Below are 21,828 nucleotides of genomic sequence, written 5' to 3' on the forward strand. Positions count from 1 at the left end.
GCAAGGCGGTGCATACTCCTCTCTTAGAAGGGGAGCTGTGGTTCCAGAGAAAGTGGAAATGAGTGGATGGCACAGCCAGTGTCCATGTGAAGCCAGCGCTTTTCGTAGCGGTCAGTCAGGTGTTGGCTGTCACTGGGCTGTGACTGCCTGTGAAAATTGAGTTGCTGGCAAAAAGAGGAAAACATAAACTGAGTAGCACTGGGCATTAGGAACATACGCTCTCCCTTCCCATGCCCCTTTGCTTCCATCCCTCCCTCCGACTGCCCCACCAAATAAAAGAGATCATAGGATTTATAGTGGGAACAATAGATTAAAGGGCAGTTGTTTTCACCTGATTTACTTTTTTTTTTTTGATATTGCTTAATTGTTAAAGGTTGAAAGTAGTACTTGGTTTTCAACTAGAGAATGGGGGTTTAATGTAAACTGACCACTGTGCAGATGTATAGTGTTAATCAAGGTGATTTTGTCATCTGCCTGTGAGGTATGGCTAAGCACATAGTACTACCCACACTATGAAGTTTGAAGAGAAGGTGCTGGATTTTGGTGAGACTCTGGTTTCTTCTTGTGTTCTGTCCCACCCTGTCTGGCTGTTTCAGCTGCAGCCCCTGTCATGGGCTGTCCCACAAGTTGTTTTTGTTTCTTTCCTGCAATGGCTTCACAGTATATGGCTTCACGCATTGGTCTGTGCATTTCCTTTGCTGTCTCTCCTATGTGTTATCTTGTTCTCTTCTCTAAGCAATATAATATATTTCTACTCTTCTTTTTTCCTCATCTGCAATATTACCTTTCTGCTCCTTCCCCTCTCCTCTTTTTCACCTCCTCTTCAATCCTTTTATCAGAGGTGTTGTAAGATTTTTCTCTAGTCTGAGCTCTGTTTTGCTTTTGAAGGAGTCGTTTTATATGAAGAATAGTTTATCATTATGAAATATACTACATGAAACTTGCAGGCAAGAATGAATTTTTTTTACGTTTATAAGTTTGAGTTATTTCTCAATATGCAAATGTGATTACAAGTTAGGAAAAAGAGGCAACTGAATTTCAGTGTGAACCAGGTGATACAATTTTGGGCCAATACAGAGCTGTCTTGCCTTGTCTGAGACATGGCTTTGTGCATGTTGCTGGTCCATTCTAGTCAAACAGGTTGTCTTCACCCAACATGTCTTTAAGTTCCTAAGTAACAGCAACAGATCAGTTTGACAGGCTCAAAAACATGTATAAGACTGCTTTCTTGGACTAGTATTTCTTCTCAGTTTTTATCCCTAAGCTTTGGGGTTTTTGGCGAATATTATGATTCGGTGGTATCAGTCATGCTCTCTAGGAGCTTGCAGATTTAACTAGAGAGATTAAGTTCAAGAGTACCAGCTTGTCTGTTGCAATGCCTTCACTAAGAGTTAACTTTGTAGCTTGAGAACATGCTGTCGTTTGATGAGGGGATGGTAGCTCTTAGCAGTAGTACTCAGTGGCTGGCAGCAGGGCAACAGGAGTTTTTTCCAGCACTGAATCTAGATGCTCTTTCCTGGCTGTGGGAGACAAATATGGTTTAACTTGGGTGTAGTCAGGGAGAGGCTCTTGCTCCTGTCCCCAGCTCTCTACTGCAGTTTAAACACCGTTTGCCTTACCAGTCTAGCCTTGCAGCATGTTTGCAGGTTGCTAAATGTGGGACACTAAGAGTAGAGCTTCAGGAAAAGCTGTAGCCTTGTGCTGTAGCAATTAAAATAAACAAAAAAACCTGACCTAACAAACCAAAACCAAGCAGTGGTACCAAAAAAAGAGTAGTAGACAGGCTAGTGGTGGAGGAAAGGTGCAAGAAATTATGCTAATGCACATGGAAAATAAGGTGGTGATCAGTGACAACCAACCTGGCTTCACTAAAGGCAAATCATGTCTGAAAAATTTGTTGGCCTTCTACAACCATGTTACAGAATTGGTGGATAAGGGAAGAGCAACTGACATCATCTGCCTGGACTTGTGCAAAGCATTTGTCACTGTCCCTCATGACATCTGTGTGTCTAAATTGGAGAGACATGGATTTGATGGATGGACCACTTGGTGGATAAGGAATTGGCTGGATGGCCACACTGAAAGAGTTGCGGTCAACAGCTCAATGTCCAAGTGGAGACCAGTGACGAGTGGCATTCCTCAGGGGTTAGTATTGGGACTAGTGCTGTTTAATAACTGTGCTGGCGACATGGACAGCGGGATTGGGTGCACCCTCAGCAAGTTTGCTGATGACACCAAGCCGTGTGGTGCGATCGATGTGCTGGATGCCATCCGGAGGGACCTGGACAGGCTTGAGAGGTGGGCCCATGCAAACCTCATGAAGTTCAACCAAGCCAAGTGCAAGGTCCTTCAAGTGTGTCAGGGCAAACCCAAGCACAAATACAGGCTGGATGGAGAACAAATTGAGCCCTGAGGAGAGAAGGATTTGGGAGTGTTCGTGGATGAGAAACTCAACATGAGCCAGTGATGCGTGCTGGCATCCCAGAAAGCCAACCACATCTTTGGCTGTGTCAAAAGAAGCATGGCCAGCAGGTCGAGGGAGGTGATTCTGCTCCTCTGCTCTTGTGAGACCCCACCTGGAGTACTGTGTCCAGCTTGGGAGTCCTCAACACAGGAAGGACATGGACCTGTTGGAGCAAATCCAGAGGAGGACCACAAAGATGATGAAAGGGCTGTTGCACCTCTCCTATGAAGACAGGCTGAGAGGGTTGAGGTGGTTCAGTCTGGAGAAGAGAAGGCTCCAGGGAGTCCTTATAGCGGCCTTCCAGTACCTAAAGGGCACCTACAGGAGAGATGGGGAGGGACTTTTTATCAGGGAGTATAGTGATAGGGCGAGGGGTAAAGGTTTTAAACTGAGAAAGGGAAAATTTAGATTAGATATCAGGAGGAAATTCTTTACTGTGAGGGTGGTGAGACACTGGAACAGGTTGCCCAAACAAGTTGTGGATGCCCCATCCCTGGAAGTGTTCAAGGCCAGGCTGGATGGTGCTTTGAGCAACCTGGTCTAGTGGGAGGTGTCCCTGCCCATGGCAGAGGGAGTTGGAACTCGATGATTTTTACGGTCCTTTAAACCCAAACCATTCTATGATTTTATGAAGTCCCTTTAGTCTCAAATCTGGTATAAACGTGTCTGTAGATGCACTTAAATAAAGGAACAGACAGATGCCTGCAGGTGCAGGGACGCAAGCTGTAGGTGTGGAATTGCTGGCTGGGAGCTCAGGTTGACAGGATTCGGCTTCATATACTGTATAGCGTGGTAGAGATGAGCTCCAGTTCTGCTAGGAGAGACCTGGTTTTGGTTGAAATTGTCATACTAAATAAGCAATTGGAAATACATACTCGGGTCTCGTCAGCAGGTACTGCAAATTAATGGTTTGGCTTTGGCTCGGGGAGAGAGCTGACTTTTTTTTACTTCTGTTTTACATGCTGCTTGGATCTAGTTGTCTTCCTAAGTTGAACTTTTTTTTTATAGACCTAGTAAATTATCTCTGTTTTAGAGCTGGGAAATGGTGCTTATAGGAACTCCGAGTGCTCGGGTTATTGGCCTTGGAGCTGAAGTTCATTTCTCTGAAACTTGAAACAGTGCTTATGTTGTTGAGAAAGTCAGGAATTTCTCGTGTGGCGACTCTCAGTGTAGTTACTCTGTTTTCAATGTTTATTGATCCTACAGGTAGTCTGTTGAAAACGAAGGAAATTCTAGAAGAAAACGCAATTCAGAAGGAGTTGCAGCTTACGGTGCAGTTTTTAACTGCCAGTAGTCAGGCTACTAGCCTAAAGAACACCCAGCAGTTTTCAGTGAGCTTCCTTCATTCTCTCAATGGATAGAGGAGTGTCGCACACATCTTAGTCTTGCTCCATAACATGTGACTTTAGAAACAGACCTGTTTTAAAACAGACCATTAACTGAGCCATTTGCTGATGTAGCCATGGTGGGAGCGTAGGGTTTTCGACTATACCAGGTAGCTTCTGGTGTGATGGGTTGAAGCAGGAAGGAGATTCTTTGTGAAAATACATGGTACCTGCCTTTAGGGCCGCCTCCTCGCCCAAATCCCTATTCCTGGGTCTGGCTGTTGAAGTAAGGATAAATTGTGTCCTGCAACCAAGCACATAGCTGGGAGAGGCAAGATGCTGTTAAAAGTTGCACTGTTGGAACAAGCTTCTCCCCACCCCGACCTTAACTGCTTTCAGTTAATATCTGCTTCTGAAAGAAATCTTTTTAATATCACAATAATATTTTCAGTCTCTACCTCCAACCACAGACCTGCTTCAGGAGGGGAGAAAACTTGTCAGATACTAGGGAGCCTTTGTTTATTTTTATCTGGGGATGCAATGAGAGTTCTTAAACTGACTAAACTGAAATTAAGTTGGTAATGGAGAACCAACTCCTTATTTATCTTTGATCGTACTCTGAAGCGGTCCCAAGCACTTACAACAGCCTTCTGCTATTTGTTTAGAGCTGTTAAAAATGCAGGAAATGGCAGGGGGATGCTTACGTTTTTGACTAGCAACTGCCTTGTTACTTGAGAGTTGTCTACATTTCTTGTTTATTAGTGGTATTGTTTGTGTGTGGGATCATGCAAATACATCTGTTTGAGTTGGCTTCAATTGGAAATATAATGCGAGGAAACCGATGGAGTACAAAGAAATGAGACCATGTTGATCAGTGTGAGTGATTTCGGTGCACAGCTAGTGGAGCTGATGTCAAGGTTCTTTGTGTGTGTCATGATAAAGCAGAGGGTTGGACAAAGTTTTTCCCAATGTGGGAAAAAATGTGAAGGTGCTTCCTTGAAAGTCTAGCTGGTATGCGGTAGAGCCTACTGCCTACTGAGCAACTGGGAGTTAAAGTCAGCATTTTGATTCAGCTGTCCACACAGCAGGCTTAGAATGTAACTTCTCTTGAAAGCAAACCCAAGTAGCTGGCTTGGTTAGTTGGAGAGGAATCAATGAATAAGTAGTGTCAGAAATAGAAGATTGTTTTCCTCTGTAGTCTGCCTGGAAAGGCATGAAGTTTCCTTCTCTGAACAACGTCCTAGGAAAAAAAAAATAAAAGATTGTTTGCTGCTCTCTGGAGGCGGGGAGGGGGAATGTTTATTCCCTATAATGCAGAGAGATAAACATCTGAAATACATCCACTTCCTCTTCCCTCAGCAGCATGGTTCAACTGGCAAGTTAAATGGCCTTTGGAGAAGCATTCTGCATAGATGTGACCAGGATAAGTGTGTGCGGATGGGTTTGTTTTGTTTTGTTCTAGGGCAGAGAGAAGGATGTTGAAATAAAGAAAGTGTGCAAGATGGTAAAAGTCTACCTGAGATTGTCAATTGTTTTGCAGAACAAATTGATGAGGCTTATCCAAACTGCGGGTGGGAGACTTCAGAGAAAAATCAGTTTGAAGTATGTTTGGGTTAGGAATCTAAATGGCGGTGGGGTGGATAGTAACAAAGCTGCTAATGAAGGGAGAGAGCTTTTGGATGGGACTGAGAGGTAAGAACTCTGACCTTGAGCTGGCTGCTAGAAGTCTGAGAGATTATGTTAGATGGTGAGACTTGGTTTTGGTGGAAGGGAGGTAGTCTTGAGTGGGAAGTGAATGATAGTGTGTCAGCAGAAAAGTATAGGTTACTTTTACTGATGAGATTTCTGAGAGAACACATGGAGCCAGAAGGCAGACACAGCCTTGTGGGGTCCTTAGATATTTGTGTTGTGGATTAGGATGATTATTTTTTTTCCAAATTGTATGATTGAAGGTGCAAGCAGAGAGAGAAATGAAACAGAAGATGACACTCATGCAAATGAATGGAAGGAGACACATAGCTGGTTGTTGGGAAGGGGCAGTAATTCAAGGAGAATGATTAACAACTGATCCCAGAGGTATGGGAAGAAGTCATTAAAGATCTCAATGGATTAACTTCAGTTTAATCTAAGAGGCAGAAGACAGTAAAAAAATTTAAAATTATTTGAAGGAGTTCTGGGCAATGAGCATGAACAGCTTTCTATGAGTGTAAAGATTACGGGAATATGGTATTTGAATACAGGACAAGATTTAAGCATTTTTTGTGATTGCTTCTAGTTGTGTGATTTACTTATTTTTCTTTGAGGGTTTTGGAGGGTGGGTTTTGTTTTTTGAGCACCTGGGTAAAGTATCTTTTGCATGTCTTCGGGAGTGCCAATTTTAAACTTGGTAGGCTTGGGATGAGGAAAAAAATTCCCGTTCCCAATTGCAAGGACTGTTCCAGGTTTTGCCTTCCTCTGTAAAAGTTGACCAAGCAAGCAGTTAAAATTACTTAGGAATTTCACCTATTAGATTGCTTGGTTACTGTAGACCATAAAACTATTAGTAAGACTTTTTAGACAGGTTTCCTGTGGCACATCAGTTGTGGCTGGTCCCTTGCAGGAAAGTGTTCCGAGACATGAATGGAATAAACATTTTATGGACGAACCTGGAGTATCTCTCTGTTGTGATGAAAGAGAACAAGAACAGGGCAGGCATGTGTGATATTTTCCCTGAGTCATCTTCCAAATTGAAGCTACTCCTCACTCAAGAATTTTACGAGTTTAAAAGTTTTCTATTTGGAAACCCTCTGTCCAGTCTTCTTTAAACACATGCTATGGATACTAGAACTTTTTGTCTTGTGGTAAGGAATTCCACAGGCATGGTTATATGTGGTGTGAGAAATTCTATTCTATGTTGGTCTTTAAATCTGTCACGTGCTAGCTCTCTATACTTTATACCAAAAGAAATAAAGGCTTCTGAGCAAAGCCATTTAATACAAGGCCTGATACAAACCCAAATAGCTAAAACTAGTCATAACTGAGCAGAGGAACAATATTAGGAGGTTTCTGATATTGAAGTGAAGTCTTGCAGGGAAGAAGAGAATGGCGGGGGGGGGAGTAGAAAGAAGGAGCTTCTAGCTCAAATACTTTATGAACAGGATCATATAACTTGCTTATATTAGCAGCCCTGAATGATTTTGATTACCCAAAAAATCTCTTCCAGCCAAGTACTTACAGTGTGGGAAGAAACACTCTGAAAGCATATAAGCAGTACGGAATGATGGTATGCTGGAGAGTGGAAAGTTAGAAAAAAATAATGTTTAGGTTTAAGAAATGATGGGCAGTTGATAGGCATCAGGTGGTGATGGTTCTTCTCTTAATCTGTGTGTAGCCTGTTGCTGACTGCTGCAGGCTGGTAGCTTCCAGAGGAAATGTTTGCTTCGGGTCTTCTGGCCTTCTTGGTGGAATGGCTGTAAAGGAGCCTCTGCTTAGTGAGTTTATAGGGGGTCCTCTTGCAGCTCCAGTGCCTGATCTCTTTCTGTGAGCATGAACTAGGAATGGATTTGTTAATTTTGAATTTCATTTCATAGTGGTCTGAGTGAAGCTGGAAGGGGGGAAGAGTAAGTAGCAGATACTGTTCCTGCTTGGGGAAAGCTTGGTGGCCTCCAGGTACTTCAGCTGTCTGCAGGTTCTGGATAGGATCAAATCATTGTGTGTTTTCACCCACCATGAGGTCTCAAAACTTCCTATGGCATCTTCTAAACCACAAGTAGTACTTTGGGAAAGGAAAAAGTTTCCCTTTCTTCTATGTTCAACTGTTGTCTGTTTTTTGGTTGTTCTTTGTTTTGCCTTTTTTAAGTTTAAGAGTAATTAGAGTTGATTTGTGTAAAAACTCAGCATAAATTTGGGGCAGTAAAGCTCCTTTCCACTTTGTGTGTTGGTATGCTTCGTGTAAGTGTCATAGTTACACATTAGAAAGTTAATGAAAGTTCTCAAAATGCAATGTGAGACTGAGTTTTTAGAAGGGAAAATTTGTATTTTTAAGACTTAGAGAAACTTAACAGGATTGTGAATGCTGTGCATGGGGACAACTCTTATTTCAGGTTTCTGACTCTTGTCACACCTTGGTTAATTAGCATACATCTACCTTTTAATTAGACAGGCAATCATGTGGTCTTCTCTGCAGTCATGAAGACTTGAAGAATCAGGTATTTTTACCCTACCTAAATTCTTAGCATAAATTAATTCATCATGCATGCACAACTGAGATCCTTCCAATGTTCGGGTTTTAAATCTGGTACTCAATGCATTTCTTTTGACTTAAGATTTGCATCTTACTTTCTGTGGTTTATGCTGTGAGTTTGTGCCTCAAGCCTACTGAGTAGTGAGCACTGGATTTCTATAGGCATTCAAGCTGCCCTACCAGTTCCACCTGTCAAGTATAAGGAAAATTTAGAGAAAGGATGTTCAGGCAGGTGAATAAACTAGTTTCTTGCTTTTAATTACACACCTGCTTTAACATGATTGGGTTTTTCTAATCAAAACCACTTAAAAATTCCCATGTCATATTAAACATGCAGCAGAAATGGACTTTATTTTTAGCCTAAGCCAATGGATGCTTGCTGAATGTATCTGCTTTGGAATTCTATGCATCATATGAACAGACTGGTAGAATGAATTAAGCAGTGGTTTTCCTTTCAAGTAAACATCACTTGATTTTTTTATTATTTTTTTTTTAAATACTTGGATCATCTGGGAGAGCTATCTGCGTACCTATCCTATTGCTGAACGGCAAAATCAAATTAGAGATTAAGTTATCGGTTTTTGTTGGGAGGAAGTTTAACTATGGAAGACCTCTTTTAGGCTGTCAATAAGCAAAAGTTTTACATCACAGGAATTGTACAGTGAAATAAACTTTACAGTAAAGTGCTTCATGCCTAGGAAAGCCTGAAGAATGTGTCTTTGGGAGGTGTTTAGTGAAGCGAGGTGAGCAGCGGTGCTAGAGCAGACTGTACTGGGGTCTGGTTTGAGTGGAGTTAACTTTCTGCACATCAGCACATACAGCGCTGTGGTTTAGACTGGTGATCAAAACCACGCTGACAACACAGCAGTTTGTTAGCTATTGCTGAGCAATGCTTGCACAGGGTCAAGGCCTTCTCTGTTTCCTACTGCCCTCCTCAGTGAATAGGCCAAGGAGGAGACACAGCCAGGACAGCTGACCCCAACTGACCAAAGGGATATTCCACACCATGTAACATCATCCTCTACAATAAAATGGAGGGGAGTTTTTTTCCAAAGTTGCGGTTGCTCATGGACTGGTTGGGTATCAGCTTGGTGAGCTGATTACTTCTGCATCACTAGGAAACTTCTTTCCCTTCTTTTTTTCCTTTACTTATTAAATTCTCTTTATTGCGACCCAGGACATCTCTTGCTTTTGTCCTTCCAATTCTCTTCCTCCATCCCACTGAGAGGGGAGTGAGCAAGCAGTTGGGTGGTGCTTACCCACCTGCCACCACACAGCCCAACCTCAATGTTGGTTGTATTCAAAGTATCACGTGTTGGAAAGAGTGACTTGAATCTACTTCCATTTTATTGACACACAATCTTAGATTGCAAAGTCAAACAATATTGAATACTTGCCATTATAAAATTGGTGGCTTGTCATCTGGAATGCCTCATGCAACATCGATCACTGCTTTTTAAGAATATCCCTCAAGTAAGGAGAGCTTAACGATTTCCGAAGAGATGGAAAGTCTGCAGAAAGTAATGAATGATAGAGGAAAATATTGTTTGGAGTGGGTTTCCTTTACCTCATGGTGTGTGAGGCAGGCACTCGATGAAATGGAACACAAGTCACAAATCTGAAAATAATTGGAAGAAATGTTTTAATTCCATGTCTAGTATGTCATGCTTAAATTCATGGCTTCTTGTGTTGCTTAAGCAAACTAACCAACCAAAGCTTTAATATTTGTAGAGAATGTGTATACTACCTGGAGATGAAAGTACCAGTTTGTTTTTAGGATCAGTTGCAACAGTTTAGAAAGGGATGTCAAGCAGTTTCTTGTCCCCCTGCGTTTAAAGCGTTTGGAGTGTGATCATCTGAGGCAGGATACTACGGAAGTGGACTCTGGGGCTGACCTATTAGAAAAATTTATTTCAGCTATTTTGTAACTTACATTTCTAATGTGTTTGGGTTTTGGTTTGGAGAGCAGCCAGCTGACTTTTTTTTGTCGCTTGAACAGAAACCTCAAGGTTCTGGGTTTTGATTCCCATATAATGGCTATGGATATTTTTCTAGATGAGCTTTTCTCTAAAGTCTGAAGCCGTATTTTCCAAACATTTTTTATTAGTGGGTCACTGTCAGTCCTCACAACTTCTGACACTGATATTGACCCTAAATAAAATTTTAAGATGGCAAATCCTGCTATCTACTATTGCAAACGAGCAGTGCTCTTCTGAACGTGGTTTGGGTGCTGTCCCTCAAAAGCTTGAAAAATGAGAGTGTGGAGCCTGCTGTTGACTAGGCACAGCAGGTTTGATCCAGTGTGCTTTAGTGATGGTATACTCTTGAGCAAATGTTCTGTATTCACATAAATCAGTCCATTGTGTTCTACAAATGAGTACCCCTTAATTGCGTTGGAGGTGCAAGTGGGTGCTGATAACCGATGTCTTTGCAAGTTAAATGGGATGCATTTGATGGAACGGTACCAGCTTTGTCAAATGGGTAAATTCTGTTCAGCTTCCCTTGGAAACAAGATTTAATGCAATGGAATTGTCTCCCATTTGTCTTACTAATGTGCTGCGTTAAGAATGTATATTCTTAAATGCTGCTTTCTCCTGGAAGCTGGTCAGAGCTTCATGCCCTGAAATCCAGAACAGGTGTGTCTGAAAGCCTTGTTCTTCATTTTATAGAGGTTGTGATGTTCAGTTTAATCCTATGCCCTTTTTGCCACAGAAGGGGCTAATTTTATCAGTTAGTGCTGTAAAAAGTGGCTGGCTGATTTGGTTAAACGTTTGTCCTTCATACCTAAGATGAGAAACTAAATGTGGATCTCATGTTTGGATTTTTAACAAAAAAACCCCTATCATGTCGTAATTCTTTGAGCACGTTGCTGGCATTTTTTAGTCATGTAGGTACCGGAGGGGAAAAAAGTATGATCTTTCAAGGTGTATCTGTTGAGGTAAGTAAATCAGTACTTTGAAGTGATATTTCAAAATCCATACTACTTGGCATATTTTTGCTGTTGTACCCAGTACTCTGTTTTCCTGTTTAGAATTTTTCTGAAGCTCTAAGGTTGTTACACATACTTTACACACATACATGATGCTTGGCTAAAGTGAGCTGAACTACAGTGCTAGGCTGAGAAACAAATAGAACCAGATAACTAGTTTTGAGAAGTATAGTACTAGATATTCAGAGCTGTCCAGCCTCTCCACTTTCAGAGAATACCTTTACAGTGATTTTTTTGGAAGTGCTTCTCAGTCTCTTCAGCCTCTTTATTGCTGTAAAATATTGGAAACTGCACTGGTGTAAGGAAGCATTTTTAACTTACTGAGACTATGCCAGTTTCTGCTGTGATGTTAGAAAAGTGATGTAAGAGTTATTTAGGGATGTAGCCCTGAATTTCTTACTGAATCAGGAATGACCTGGTTTACAGAAATAAATGATTTATTATGCATTGCTTAAATGCTTGTGGCTGCAGTACTAAGTATATATCAGCAATGTTGTTATGAATGCTTACTGTCCATATAAGTAGTTTACATGAGTAAAAGAAATGAGAAAATTAAGTGCTATAGTTCTATTTAATTTGTCTAGGTAGTAAGGCTCTGCTTTGAGAATTTTTGGAGCCGAGAATAATTTTAATTTGTTTCCTTGGGACTTCAGCTTTGCAAAGTTGAGCATGTGTTTTGGTGTCTTTCTGAATCACTACTTGCCCGATTCAAGATGCACAAGTAAATTACTTTCTCTGGTATATTATTAAGCTACGTGCTGAACACAGCTTGTGGTTTGTATTGGCAGCTTCTGTGCTACTCCTTAGGACTGTATAGCCCATACTCTTTCATGCTCTTCGCTTTTGAAAATTGTTGGCTGAATCAACTTGCAAATTGTTATAAAAACCTAAACCTTTTCTGATCTGCAAATCTGAGGTACGTAAGTAACTTAAAAAGAAAAGCTTTAGCAAGTAGAACTTGGAAACAGATTCCCTAATTCAGTAATGTGAATTTCTAGGTGGTAACTGTTGTGAAACATATTAAGATTCTCTTAGTTACAAAACAGAGGGATCAAAAGATAATGGATGGATGCAGACAAAATGGGTTTGAGATAATATTAAGCATTCTTTGTTTCAATAAAATGCAGACTTTGTTCAGTTTCCTGGATTACAGTCATAAGGGTGCGTATTTTGGAGTAGACCAGAAATCTTCTCATGAGGAACCGATTTTTTTTTTTGTCAAAAAATGCTGATGTGATTCATTTAAAATGCTCTGTGGGAATCCTGTCAAAACTCTTGATGGAATTGATAAAGCCACTTTGGTGCCTGCCTGCCTGCTGTGGTGGAGCTGCCGGCTCCTGGCAGGCAGCCGGGGTGGCTACGCATTGCTGGGGCTCCTGCTCCCTGCGCTCTCAGGCTGCGGGGTCACCTTCCCTTCCTCCTTCCCTCCAGCTGGGGATGAGTTAGGAACCTGTTCTGAAACTTCTGCTTTGGGGAGATTCTCTGTTAGCCAAAAAAAGGGAATTTGTTTGGGTTTTTTCTTGAGATTGAGTTGCTCTCCAACTCGCTTTCAGGATTTTTCTTTAGCTTTGCTATGATTTGTATGTGAGAAGAGGATGAGGGGGGAAAAAGAGAGGTTTTAGTGGGAATGCTTTGCAGGGTGAGATTTCTGCTTTACAGCAGGTGCTGGTAGGGACTGAAGGAGGGGGCTACATGCACAGATGGTGATAGACCGTACTGTACCAGTCAGGGAAAATGATTAATCAATACTACAGGGATTTATTCTGGTATTTATTTCTTTTAATTTAGCCTTCTGTTTCTCTGCTCAGGAGTTCTGTAAGAGAATGTTCTAAATGTGATGCTGATACAGGATCCTGATGATTTTTGAAAGTAATCAAAACAGTTCCCCAACTGTTTTTTAGCTGGATCTTTTTGCAAATGGCAGTGAAGAGAACAAATGTTCTATCCATGTTTCTAATTGCAAGTTGCATAAATATAGCTCAGATTTTAATGAAGGGGACTTGGGGAAGTAATACAGGAAATGATAAGTGAGCGAGATGCTTAATGCACATTTTTCATAGTTCTATTGCACTTGCATTGCTGTAGGCAACCTTCATCTTGATACTTCCCAAGTTTTGGAGCTTGCCTTTCTGACTTCATTGATTTCTTAATAGGAAGACTGTAACTTCCTAAGTCTTGTTTTCAGCAAAATTAAAAAGAAAAAAATTAAATTAAAAGTCACCTAAGTGTCATTATTTACACCAGTGCAATTAATTAATGGAGTTGAAACTTTTAGGTTCCTGATGCAGATCTTTGCTTCATGAGGTACTGGAGGATGGTATCACCCTTTATGGAGGATCAGTGCTGGATGAAGAAAATGTCTTCCAGTGAGGACAAGGCTCCTTCCCTTTTTCCCTTCATCTCTTTTTTTAATGTTAGTCACCTTTCCACTGCTTGGCTCTTCCTCCTTGTCCTGTTCTGTTCCCTCACCCAGGTCTAGATTTTACTACCCTGGTTTCTCTTAGTACTTACTGCCTTGAAGTTTTCTGCCTAAGCTAGAACCTCTCCCCACTCTATGCTCAGTTCTAACACATCTTGTAGCACTCCCTTTCCTCTGGTGCTCCTTGTCCAAAATGAGCTGTCTTTTCTACTAATCACAGCATGAAAGCTTCCTGTTCAGATGTGCTTCCATTGCCTCCCCTGCTGTTTCAACTGGTGGTAGTTCATCGTATCTGTGTTTCCTGCCCTCTGCCTCATTTAGCTCTTAGTTCTGTCTTCCCGCTGTCCTGCTTGGCTGTTTCCCACCGACCTGCTCACGGCAATGCCCTCTCTCTGTATACACGTGCTTTGTTCTTCAGTTTGTCCTGCCTCTCTCCTCCCATTTCTCCTTCAGACCCAGCCACTTTCCTGGCTCTCTTCATTCCTGTTCCCCCCCCACCCTGGGTCTGTCTGTCACCCGCTCAGCATTTGAATGTCATCTTCCACTGTGGCTATCAGTGGTGAAGTAGCTGAGGTTGCTGGAAGGGTAGACCTGAAGTGTCTGTGGGGGCTCTACCTCAATCCAGCAGGAGCTGCACTTACAGGGCAAATAGCCTTGAGCCAAAGAACATTCGCTCCATTGAAATGGCTCATGGTGGGACTTGATCTGTATGGGATGTTGGAACACACCCCTGAAATCCTCCAGAGATTTTAGTCAAATTCTTCAAAGCATATGCTCTCTATTCGTAAATAAATATGTTGGTGGCAGGGAGAACTTGAGACCTGACACTGAGGGGACAGATAAGTTCTTTTAGGCATCCTTTGCAGAAAGATGATGGCCCTAGATTGTAATTACAATTAAAGCTTTATTTTCTTAACATGGTGTTATGATCAGTATAGCACAGAATTTATTGTTGGAATGGCACAGAATTTCTACAAGCAGAATCAGTATAGTACAATTTATTAGTAGCATAATAGAGAATCTATAATGCAACTTAACTTTTAATTTCTAAGCACCTGGACTCTCTGCAAATTGGGTCAAATCTTAACACATGGTTTGCCGTATCAATACAGCAGTCATAATCTATATAAAAGAATACGAGTCACTCCCTCAATCCTTGGAGGAAGTGGAGGACAGTGGAGGCATCCCTGGCCACGGGAGGCCCTGGGTCTCACTGTCCAGCAGCAGATCTGGTCCAAGTTCCTCCCTTAGGACTTAAAACTGCTTGATTTTCTAGACAGTGCTCTGGGTGCTATCATGCTTCCCTGTTCTGTGATGGTGCCATCACCACCACCTGGTGGCCTTGGTTGCCTTGGACCATCAAGGTCTGCAAGGAAGGGACTAATCAGCCTGGCGCCCAGGAACCTTGAGGTCAGTAGGGAGGGGAAGAAGAGATCTGTTTGGTTTGTCTACTTGGTTCACAGGACCTTCAGGGCCTGATAATGAGGGGAGAGGGAACAAATACGTGACCTGCTTGGTCACTAAGAATGGCTGCTTGCCTCATAAAGTGGTGTTAGTTATGCTAACCACATTGCTGGGGTTGGGAACAGGGGGTACCAGTCACAGAGCGACCCTGTGGACAGTTGGTTTCGGTGTGAACAATTAGTTTTGTAGAGACTTAAGCAACAGAGGGCTGAGTTTTACAATGTTGTTGATGAGTTTGATGATAATATGCTTTCCCAGGCTTGCTCTTAATATCAGTGACGGGTATTAGGAACCATCAAGGATGTTTTATGCTGGAGCATTGACCTACAAGTGATTGAAAGCCATAGTGTTAACTTCTAGGATGGGAAGAAGTTACTTAGATTAATAAAAAGATGCATTAAGAAGTAATGGAATGTGTAAAACAAAGTCACTTAAGGCTGAACATCAAGATTATAAAGCAGTACGCTATAGGAAGTTTTTTCCAAGGAATTAGTAGAAATTCTCTTTTTTAAATGTTTACATGTTGATCAAATGGAATGCACAAATATCCTCTAAGAAGCACTTTCATGTTAATGGGAGGAAGATTGTGAAGCAAAATAGTCCTTTAATTTGTCTCTTCTGAGAGACCATATGTGTGAGTTCTAGAAATGCAATATATAGCGTAACCTCAAGTGGTGTTCACAAAGCTCCTTGAAATAGACTGCTACTTTTCACTGTCATCCTTAAGTAGGACATAGGGCCCCTAAATACCCATGGAAATTTAAGTGCAAGGAGCAAAAACTAGGCTCTGATCCAAAGCCAGTTGAAGCTGATTAAGAGACTGCTTTTGGCTACCAAGGGCTCTGGCTTAGGCCACCAGCAAGCTAGAATTGGGTCTCAGGTGTTCAGACAGACTTTGGTTAGTTTGTGGGTTTTCCTTTTGATTCATGTTTGAGGTGCTGTCTGTGATTATAGGGGATGTCCCAGTGTGTGTGCTACCTAAAGTGTTACATCTTTTCACTACTTAGTTCTAGAAATATTAAGTGGGTAATACTCAACACCTTAACTACACTTATCACCAGATTATGTATTGTTCTGTTTTTATTGCTTGTCACTATACAGTTAAATCACAGGTATACCTACAGATAATATACTTCTTCCTATGAAATATGCCTACAGCTAGAATAGAGGCAAGGAAAATCTTTACTTTGCATAGTTTGCAGTTCTTTGTTTGGCTAGTTTTAGTGTGCTTCTCCGTTCTTTCCATCCTGTTAGATATTTAAAGTTTTCAAATAGTGAAGCAGAAGAGAGATGTTTTTCAAATAGGAACTGTCTGTAGAGTTGCAAATATAGGTTAAAGTGAGAGGTGATGGTATGTCTGACTCAGATGATTGTTTAATTTACTTGTTTGCATGCTTATCTTCTATTTTAGAAATAGAAAATAAAATGTTTACATTTTATCATAATGTTTTTTTGAGTGCACTCCAAGTTAGTTCTTTCATTTTAATTCCACTTGGCACGTTGCCCCACTTAATTTTACAGCTTGGCCTAACTTTTTATAGATGTATATAGTTATTAGCTGTCTGTGTGCTGTCTATCCACTCTTCAAGTTGAGAAGAGTTGGAATGTCACTTCTGGAGTTGGGTCAAGACTTCATTCCAAGTGTTAATAGAAATGTAGAGCTTGTTCTCTCTTCTAGCTGAGCTAGATTGCTTATCTACTATTCACCAAGAAAATTTTCCACAGTACAAAAAAATTCCAAAAAACTTACCTAGCATTCTGTAAGGCATCATGAAAAGTGAGTTTCAGCAGTTGAGGGTCAAAATATTTGTATTGATTTGGGGGGTTAAATTGGAATGTGTTTTAATGAATTTCTTTTATGTTTGACCTCTAGGTTCCAGCCAGATGTGGAGTGACAGTCCGAGACAGCCTAAAGAAAGCTCTGATGATGAGAGGTCTTATTCCAGAATGCTGTGCTGTTTACAGAATACAAGATGGGTATGGTTTGTGTGTGATGCTTTTTGCTCTTAGAATCTCTTCTTGGAGTTACACAGTGTGGCCGATTCTATACAACATTGTAGAAGTTGTTTCCAAGTTCAGAATGATCTGATACTTTGCACTAAAACAATTTGTGTCTTGAAGACATCTAAAAAGAATGACAAACTCCTAGAAAAAGATTTAATCACTTCAAGAATGGTCATAATATAGGGTAATACGAGCTTATAGACTGCTGGCAAAACACTAGTTAATCAAACTCGTGCTAACCAAAAAAGTATTAAATATGTTTCGTTAACTTTTTGGCGTTTAATTTTACTTGGTTATAGTGCTTTCCTAAGTGAATATAGAGTTCCTGGGGCGGGGAGGTCAGCCCTAGAAAGTTTGTAGATTTTCTTACTGCATGAAATTAGCCATCTCTTTGGATCTCCTATGGAACAGGTATTTTCATAAGCACTTTATTTGATCAGAAAAGTATCTGTCACCTTGGAACCAAGGAATCGGCCACTACTGGAGCTGATTGAAAAAGTACATTTCTTTCATGCTGTTTGTCCAGGGAAGGTGTGCTCTGCTTGTATGTGCTGAGCTTAATGTCTTACCTTTAAAGTTTCCTGCAGTTGGAGACCTGGGTAGCAAACCCCCACAGTGCAGCTTTCTACCTGATCTCACATCTTCAGCAGAAGACCTGCAGGGGTTTGTGCGCTGGTGCTAATGAAAGGTTTATTTACACTTCAGAGAGAAGAAGCCAATTGGCTGGGACACTGACATTTCCTGGCTCACGGGAGAGGAGTTGCATGTGGAAGTCTTGGAGAATGTACCACTCACGACACACAATTTTGTACGTACTGGGTTTTATGCAATGTTGAGTAGGGTTAAGTCAACTTTGTACTTTCAAATTCAAATTAACAACTTTGAATAATATTTTGTGTCTGTGGGATGTGGTGGGGGTTGCAAAAGAAGTTTTTAATCACAATAGCTTAAGTGAATTAGTTAGAATTGTAATTGAAGTAAGTGATGTTAGAGTACTTGATCGCCCTTAAAACTTTCACATTTGGATGGAATACACCCTCTAAAATCTATAAATGGAGGGGGTTTAAATCAGCACCGCATTGCAGAGCTGTAATAATAATCTACTATTTTTGTATTGCTGTATCTATAAAATGTATTCTGGGCCTCCCTGCTGGCTCTGCAGCAGCAATTAACTAATGAACTAACTATTCCCAGAGCACTGCTGACATCATCAATGATGCTAGTGCACAAATATGTTTTGACCTGATAAGGCACCAAGTAAATGGAAGCTGCTAAACAGAATCCATCTAAATGGCTGCAGCTACATACAAAATCCTGGAAATAACGTTCTTCACATTGAGAAGAAAGACCTTTTATTTAAATAAAAGCCCCAAATTCTATTTGCAAGCTGTTTAAACTATTTTACTCAAGCTAGTTTGGCTATGGCTAGTTAGATGAAAGTCTAGTAGACTTAACACTTTTTGATAGCCGCCTGAAATTTTGATTATTACATGTAGTAATACAACTAGAATGTGTTTTTTATGCCAAGTATTGCTAAATTTGAAAATGAAACTAAATAATTTTCCCCCCTTAGAATATGGGGATAATATATGTTCACACAAAAGGTGTTTCTGAGTTTCAGTAATCAAAATTACAACTATATATGTAACCATACATAGAAGCCATGTATACAAACCATATCTGTATGTCCAATCCTATGAGCATTGGTTAGAAATTTCATTTGGCTCCTGGAGAAATTAGAAGATAATCTTTCAGCACCTTTTGTTTTTATAGATTGGATCCAATTAAATTCTGAATGTTTGTCTCTAGCATTATAACAGTGCACTGTTTTGCTTCAGATTTGTTGCTGTTTTTCTCACTGCTAATGAAGTGAAGCATTGATTTCAATAAATAGTTGAAAGAAAATTTTAATGTATGAAGACTATTTCAAAAAGGAGACAATCTTTTATGTCAGTCTGTTTGATATAAAACTGTAGCTCCACCATCAAAAAAGAGGCTTGTAAGTGTATTTGAGGGAGGTAAAAGCAAATAGCCTATCTTAGGTTTGCAGAAGGGCTGTATTTAATTATGATTATTTTTGACAATGTAGGTACGAAAAACATTCTTCACGTTAGCTTTCTGCGACTTTTGTCGAAAGCTGCTTTTCCAGGGATTCCGGTGCCAGACATGTGGCTACAAATTTCACCAGCGCTGTAGTACAGAAGTGCCACTGATGTGTGTTAATTATGACCAACTTGAGTAAGTCATCACAATTCTTTTTAAAGTTGAGCCTTTTATTAAGCTTACAGCTGTTGGTGGTTTCTTATGTTAAATCTGTAATGCAGGAAGTCAGAGGTGCTGCCTGAAAAAAATACAGGAGCTCAGCTGTTCTTATGAGAATGCGTAATTCATATTCTCTCTGTGCTAGCTCAGACAACCAGTTCATTATTTTTATTTTTATTTTTTTTTCTGGACTATGAAATGCTTTCTTTGAAGCATGAATGGGGTGGCTGAGCACTTGACTGTTACCAGACAGGCTTCTCATTGTTCAGAGTTATTATTCTTAATCAAAACTAGTTCTTTATTATGTGATGGCTAGGACCCTGTTCAAATGTTTAGATGTGGATTTATTCTCTTCAACCTGAAAAAAATGAAAAGAAACACTAGTTTAGTACAGTGAAATTGCAGTTGGTTTTACAGTGATTGAAAACAAATCCATTAGTGAGTTTGACGCCTAGGTAAGAAACATAAAAGAGAATGCCCTAAACAGTCATGTGTTCTTGAATTTGATTATTGATCTATTTGTGTAAGTCTTTGATGTAGGTTAAGGATCTGGTGTAAACTGGCTCTGTGTTCTATTTGATCAGTTTAAGCGGATGTTATTAAGTCTTTTTAAATAGACTTTCACTTAAGGAATCATTTAAAATGCTAGGTTTTCCCCCAAGGATAAATTTGATTCCTGCTTATGTTGGTATTTGTAACTGTTTCCTTGGGCAACTTTAGAGTTTGTGCTCAGGGCTTATGGATAACATAGTTCTATCCACTTGGCGTTTGGATTTTATCATTGCATCAGTGCAAACATTAAAATAAGTTCATGTACTCAACATATAGTTATAATTTGTGCATTCTTGAGGAACCAGATGTTTCTAATATGAAATAAAAGATTAAGAAATCACCTTAAACATTTAAGCTATGTTTAAGGCATGATCTTTTTGATGCTTTGTCAGGTAAATACTATTTCTAACATATCTTGCAGATTAGTGTGTTAGTGTAGTCTTTATTTTAAAATTTAGAATTTGATCAGTGAGGGGGTTTGGGTGGTTTTTTTGGGATGTGTGGGGGGTGTGTTCAATCATTGAGTGTTATAATGTGAAGCTTCTGGGTTTTGCACAAGTTAGGCTGTTTTTGTTTTGTTCTTGCCTCACAGTTTGCTGTTTGTCTCCAAGTTCTTTGAACATCACCCCATACCGCAGGAAGAGGCCTCCTTAGGAGAGACCACCCCAGCATCTGGATCGTACCCCTCAGTGCCCCCCTCAGATTCTGTTGGGTATGACCTCATTCCTGCTGTTTAATAACATTTCAGTACTGTATGCTTAGAAACACTCAAAATACTGCTTTGCAACTCTATCTACATTTTTGTAGTCTGCCTCCTCATACAAATATATCCACCTATGCTTAACTTCAAAGAAGTTAATGTTTTCATTCACGCGAATGATATAAATTAACAAGGAACCCAAGTTTAACGTGTGTGTAAGTGTCTGTAGAATTGGGGCCTTACCTGTTAAACTGATTTCTTCTGCATGGTAGATTAGACCTGGTCTAAACTGGAAAGATTTTATACTTAAAATTAATACAAACCAAAGCTATATCCTCAAATTCTTTTAGTTTGTGTTATCAAACTACAGTTTATTTGCCTTGAAGTGACATACCTCTGTTTCAGAATAAGCCACATCACTATAAGATTAGTGTAAAGAGATGCCAATTCCAGGTTCATAATACTACTTTAGTAGCTTTTCCATGTACATATTGCTTTAGCATCCTCCAGATCAACTGTCTTCCTCCTATGTACATGTTGGGATATACCAATAGCATCTGTTTGCTGCAGACCCAGATTTTGTAAAATTAGAGTTCTAAAACTGACCATGGCCTCCATCCCCTGTATTTTCAACAAAGATTCTGGACCCTCTCTCTGTGAAGAGAGAAGTGATCATGTTTAGATTACGTTCCCAGTAGCTAAGACATCACTGACACCACCCAGCACTAGATCCAGGAAAGAGTAACTCAAGGATGCGTAATAAAGTCAAAAAACCTGATGCAGATTTATTAAGAGCACCAAATACAAAAGCCTTCAGGAAAACATTCCTAGGACTTGTGTGCTGCATGGAGATGAACTGAATTTGGCAGAGAGGCTCTCTTGGACTAGTGAGCATTGTGCCCAAACTGAAGCAGAAACACAGCTGGAAGCTACGCAGGCACCTATGGACTCTTAACTAGAAGAGAAATTCCCTGGACAGCCAAGACTATTTTATGAAAGATCAAATATGATGCTTCCCAGGAAAATAGATTGACAGCCCTGCAGAGGGAACCTCACTTGGTAAGTACAAAAAGAGATGATGTTCTTACTTGTGCTATTTGGTGTAGTTTCAAGTAAATTTGGAAGTGCCTCTTTGCCTTCCAAAGTACTCCAGGTAGTGGAGGTTGCCTTTATGTCCTGTGGATGTTACTACAGCAGATTGGGGACAAGGCAGCTGCTGTGATTCTCTAAGCTAAGCAGGCTCTGCCTTTCTCATGGTACAGCTGAAACTATAACCAGGCTAGAACTATTAACCTGTGAAGAGGCTTGTTCATACCAACTGTGTTAAACACCTGTGGGTGCTGAAGGCACTATATAGCCCTAATCCTAATGCTGGTATATGCTAAATTTTCCTACTTCTCAATGTCCGTACTTTTCACCAGTTATCG

General features: G+C 40.4%; 1 protein-coding gene across 4 annotated transcripts in view; it reads left to right on the plus strand.

The window, feature by feature from the left end:
* The window catches only part of BRAF (B-Raf proto-oncogene, serine/threonine kinase), a 79,482-nt gene that overhangs the window by 26,804 nt on the left and 30,850 nt on the right, over positions 1–21,828 (plus strand). For 3 of the 4 annotated variants that reach the window (XM_074144488.1, XM_074144489.1, XM_074144491.1), the window contains 4 exons: positions 16,757–16,860; positions 17,593–17,695; positions 18,977–19,125; positions 20,294–20,413. In XM_074144488.1, coding sequence (XP_074000589.1) covers positions 16,757–16,860; positions 17,593–17,695; positions 18,977–19,125; positions 20,294–20,413 — 476 coding nt within the window. Of the gene's footprint in view, positions 1–16,756; positions 16,870–17,592; positions 17,696–18,976; positions 19,126–20,293; positions 20,414–21,828 lie in introns of all 4 variants that reach the window. The other variant, XM_074144490.1, reaches the window with a different exon arrangement.

The sequence above is a fragment of the Numenius arquata genome, chromosome 2 (genome assembly GCF_964106895.1).
Source record: "Numenius arquata chromosome 2, bNumArq3.hap1.1, whole genome shotgun sequence".
NCBI classification, from domain to species: domain Eukaryota; kingdom Metazoa; phylum Chordata; class Aves; order Charadriiformes; family Scolopacidae; genus Numenius; species Numenius arquata.